Raw genomic sequence first — 4,937 nt, forward strand, 5'->3', positions numbered from 1 at the left:
GTTTAATAGCGAGCAAAGGAATTTGATAGAGAAAGGTGCGCTATTTCAGGAGTATGATATTTCTCTTCTCTATAGCATTCTCCAGCTCATGTGTGGACTAGCTGGCCCCGGGAACTCTGCATGGACTTCCCCCCTATCGGGTCAAACGTTAGAACCTCTGCTCCATAATCTAAAACTAAAGAGGAACCACATCGCACACACAAATGATGTTCAGCAGCTGTCGGACCAGAAGCTCATAAAAAAGTTAAGAAAGCTGAAGTGTTTGTTGTCCAGAATCCTCAGACTTGCTGGCAATCGATGTGGGATACATCCACACGTTTTCCGTAATCAAGTGTGGGAAATCAAGTTATATTTCCAAGGGCTTTTGCAGAAGGTTAGAGAACCACTCGAAAGCTATGACCTGGATAACCTCCCACAACTACAGCAAGAGATTCGAATCTTTCAGGAAGCACTTCGCAACAAAGTCGAAAGAGACAGTCAGCAGGAATTGCATGGTCTTTACCCTCAGTTGTGGGATGTGACTCTCGCACAGTGGCTGTATCCTGATCTGAAGATCCGGCCGAGTCTGAACTTTACAAACCTGGTAATCATAGAAGACACGTCGACTATGACGCCCTCTCAGGAGCAGAATTATCAGCCCTGTGACATATCCCACGAGAATCTGCTGCAGGTCGCGCCGCGAAGTGGTCGCCTGCCGGAAGTGATCATAATATCGGGCGAAGGAGGAATAGGGAAAACCACGCTGCTGAAGCACATGCTGGAGATGTGGGTGAGAGATCCCTCGCAAATCAAGGGACTTAGAGACGTCTCGCCTCTGTTGTACCTGCAGCTCCGGGGCTGCACCATCAGCTGTTGGAAGGACATGCTCATGAGTCTCCTTCATGACACATTTCAGGGATCCGGACTTACTTCCGACATTTTTGTAGATCTTTTCCTGGCAATGCCGGTCGTTGTGCTGTTGGATGGCTATGATGAAGTGAGCAAAGAGGCAAAGAAACTCATCACCGACCTTCTAAGTTATCCAGGGAAAATGCGTATTGTGATCACCACAAGACCAGGCCCCGCAAAAGAGCTGACCCAGATAATGAAGAATAAGAGGCATGTAATTAATGTAGAAATCAAAGGGATACGACAAGAAGACCGGCCTTACTTTGTTGAAAACACTTTGCTTGCTCTAGTACAGAATCCAACTCGCAGGGATGAGCTTAAGGAGAAAATTGTGACAAATCTCAAAGTTCTGAATCTGGAAAAGGAAAAAATAGATATTCCTTTAACCCTGACACTGGCGATCATACGTGAAGTTGAGGCACCAGGTCAGAGCTCACCAGACATCTATGGGGATTTGACAGCCCTTATGGTGGAGAAGATCACGAAAAGGCTGGCGGCAAAGGGCATTGTCGATGTTGATGACAAAATCAAGGAATATCATGAGTTCCAAAAGGAAGTTGCTCTCCGAGGTCTAAAGGAACGCGAACATGACCTGCTGTCACAAACAGTAGAAAAATTAAAATCGAAGAGTGGCAGTCTGAATCTGCCATACAAAGAAATGCTGTCAGGATTTCTAGTCTCGAAGAAAGCCCGTCAAGGACTTTTTATCACCTATATTTGGTCCTTCCCACACAATCAGTTCCAGGAATATTGGGCCGCTGGTTATGTAACCACAGAGCTGTCCAAGATGTCTCTGCCATTACCAGACTTAGCAGGGCTTCTAGAAATACCAAGTCTGACTGACATGGAGAAAAGAAGAGATATTAGCATGGGGAAATTACCTTTTGATGAAGAGGTTGCTGAACAGATGTTCAGTAAAAACCCTATATTACGAATTTATGCAGATAGTATTGAGGAAGCAAGACAACTCTCATGGATGTGGATATCAATAGAAAGTGTGATGTTACTGGTGAATATTATATTTAATATCACTCGTATTTTAGTGATGTCACATAAGGACCTGTTAGGCAAACTTGCTACAGCTATTATCAGCCTCATCCTGTACACTGACCAGCTATCATTACAAGAATGTGACAGAATTTTTCAAATGGTCATGGTTTCAGAGAAACATCCAAATATAGTAGAAGAGTGTGCTAGGGTGCTCGGAAAGCGTAACATGCTGAGTATTGGCGGGAATTTCCTGCCCGAACTTGTGGCTCTGGTCGACCACATGAAGCATTGCACCTTGGAAATTTATATGGAGAAGGAAAAAGACGAGCTGCGACCGCACCAGCAAGTTTATTCTCTCGAAGAGTTAGTTAAAAGGGACATCAAAATTGGGCTTACCATTGGTTCAGTTCATGATTATGACTTGTCTGAGACCTGTCTCAAAATGTTCACTCATCCTGGAACTCTGTCCCAAATGACTAACTTTGTCGGCTCTCTAACAGCAACAGGGATGCAACTCCTTCCAGAGACTCTTAGGAAATTGAAGACCTATTCCGATAAGGAAGGAATGTTGGCTTTGGTGACAAGAATTCCTGTTCTGCAGAATCTACAGGCTTTAGGTGAGTTCACACGCATTTGGACAGAAAAGTCACTAGGCTGATCTGCCGGTGTGTACTGTGCAAATCTTCGTCTTAGGATAGATTGACACATACTGGTGCGTGTGTGTGCCAGGTAGCAATAGTATCGTGGAAATCACACAGTAGCCTTGAAGAGGAACAGAGTAAAGGGGTCAGCTGACCTCGGGGACGATTCTGTGGCCACCCATGTGTCTCCTTGCTCCTTTAAACATTCAGTTTAAACATTCAGTATAAACATTTGAATATTATTTCATTAACATTTCGGTTTCATATTACATTTCACTTCTTTCTAAGATCGTAAACGATATATTAGTTGTCTTTTCCACCGGTTCAAAAGTGTCTCTAGACGGGCAAAATGTGTCACTGGTTTCCTGTTGCGACACTCTACCCTTGGCACCACCCCATTCCCGGAATCAGGATATGTTCACCATAAGTTATTCTATTTAGTAATTTAACTTCACAAGAAGTAAATAGATTGAATACACAAGTTTTCTATAGATTTCAAATACCGGTGTTATTACGAATATGCCTAAAATAAGCAAAAAAGGTTCAACCACCAAGTAACTTTCACTTATTCGATTGGCGGCAAGTGCTTGATACCTTGCGTTTCTATAAATCTGAAATTAATCGACTTTGTACAAATTATGTATAAATTCTAATATAAGTACAATTCTTTACATTTCCTTTGATTTTTAAGATAAATATCATGCAATATTTCAAATGAATTAGATAATATTTTGAGCAGATCCAGACATAATGATAGTAAAAACAAGTAAAACAATCCTTCTTATTTAACATTACTTGTTCATAATACTATGCTGAAGGGAAAAGGGAAAGTCATCTAACATCATTGCTTGTGCCACCAAATTGTTGCCTTTGCATTATGTTTTCCTGTAAAGAGGTTCACATGTAACCCCGCCCAAATTCTGTAGTCTCATTAGCCCCAATAATATTTAGCCAGGTAAGATTAATAAACTTTCAACCGCCACTATAGGTCCCAAGATAGTGCACCTATGGTAACATAGGTGTTTTTATCCCAGTCTTAATTGTGGTTTCGGAGTAGGATGTGAAGCGGCGGCTTTTGTGGTGCCTTTGCCTTGCGCTAACGAGAGTCGGTTCTGCGCCCATTGTGATAGGCGTAGAAAGACTACATATGGCTGGGTCCATGTGGCTTCCCTTGGAGACCATTACTGAAAATAAGGAATTAATCGAGACTTTTGTCATGAAGAACAATAATTATGAAATGTTAATACTACTTTTCCCTGTGGACGTTAACATATCCACGAACGAAAGCTGAGCCTCCCGCCTTCCAGATTACACTGGATTCCTGACAAAAACTGAGATGGAACTTCTGCCGAAAGTTCTACACACACTGAACGTCACAACAGACGGCGAAGGACTGCAAGCCCTGGCAAGGAGGCTACCACAGTTAAAACGTCTTTGTAGCTTAGGTGGGGTTTACAATTTCGTTGTGACAAATGTTGAGGGACTTGAATGGGAATTAATTTCTCTGCAAATCAAGATGTAGGATTAAAATTTCATCTCTCCCAGATATTATATTCACAAGATAACAACAATATCAAGATAGGAATTACAGGAACGATAAGATTATTGATATCATTATCAAAATCAATTTTCCCACAAGGAAATACACTCGTTTTCTATTCCATCCCCTTTCCTTCACAGAAATATGCCTGCTGGACTGTCCTCCGGCCGACGTGCTGCTCGACTTGCCCTTTGAGGGCTACCTGAAGCTGAACCTGAGACAGGTCACAGCCCCACATTGGCAGTGGGTGTGCGACGCCCTCCAGACTCTCCTGACTACGCGGACGCAGATGACCTATACAGTGTTCCCCCCCTGCTGTGGTAGGTCCCCCCCCCCCCTGCTGTGGTAGCCCGCTCCCCGTGGTAGGTTCCCTTGCTGTGGTAGGTTCCCCCCCCCTGCTGTGGTAGGTCTCCCTTGCTGTGGTAGGTCCCCCCCCTGTGGTAGGTTCCCCCCCTGCTGTGATAGCCCCCCCCCCATGGTAGGTTCCCCCCTGCTGTGGTAGCCCCCCACCCCCGTGGTAGGTTCCCTTGCTGTGGTAGGTCTCCCCTGCTGTGGTAGCCCCCCCCCCCCCTCGTGGTAGGTTCCCCTGCTGTGGTAGGTCCCCCCCCTCTGCCATAGTAGGTAGTGTTCCCCCCCCCCTCTCTCTCTCTCTTAGTTCCGTCTCCTCTTGTGGCGGGAGGTGGTTGTTCCTTCCTCGGGGCTTCAGGCAGAGTGGAACACCAGTGGGAGGTAGTGTTCCTCTTTGTTACAATAGGATGGTCTTTCCCTACTGAGTGATAGTGTTCCCCCTTGCTGTGATATGTGGAGTTCCTCTCTCATTGTGGAAGCTGGGTCATTAAATGCCCTTTTTTCCATCCCTTTTTCACTATGCTCACGGC

General features: G+C 44.7%; 1 protein-coding gene across 3 annotated transcripts in view; it reads left to right on the plus strand.

Moving 5' to 3' along the window:
* LOC147467012 (uncharacterized) overlaps positions 1–4,379 on the plus strand; it is a gene marked incomplete at its 3' end in the record, with an annotated part of 12,586 nt that extends 8,207 nt beyond the window's left edge. For all 3 annotated transcript variants that reach the window (XM_086533589.1, XM_086533588.1, XM_086533587.1), the window contains 3 exon segments: positions 1–2,495; positions 3,827–3,964; positions 4,200–4,379. The exon segment at positions 1–2,495 is cut by the window's left edge and continues 278 nt beyond it. In XM_086533589.1, the coding sequence (XP_086389715.1) occupies positions 1–2,495; positions 3,827–3,964; positions 4,200–4,379 (2,813 nt within the window).
* Between the last annotated feature and the right edge of the window lie 558 nt (positions 4,380–4,937).

The sequence above is a fragment of the Penaeus japonicus genome, unplaced genomic scaffold (genome assembly GCF_977035675.1).
Source record: "Penaeus japonicus unplaced genomic scaffold, GWHDUDI00000001_assembly GWHDUDI00000039, whole genome shotgun sequence".
Classification (NCBI taxonomy): domain Eukaryota; kingdom Metazoa; phylum Arthropoda; class Malacostraca; order Decapoda; family Penaeidae; genus Penaeus; species Penaeus japonicus.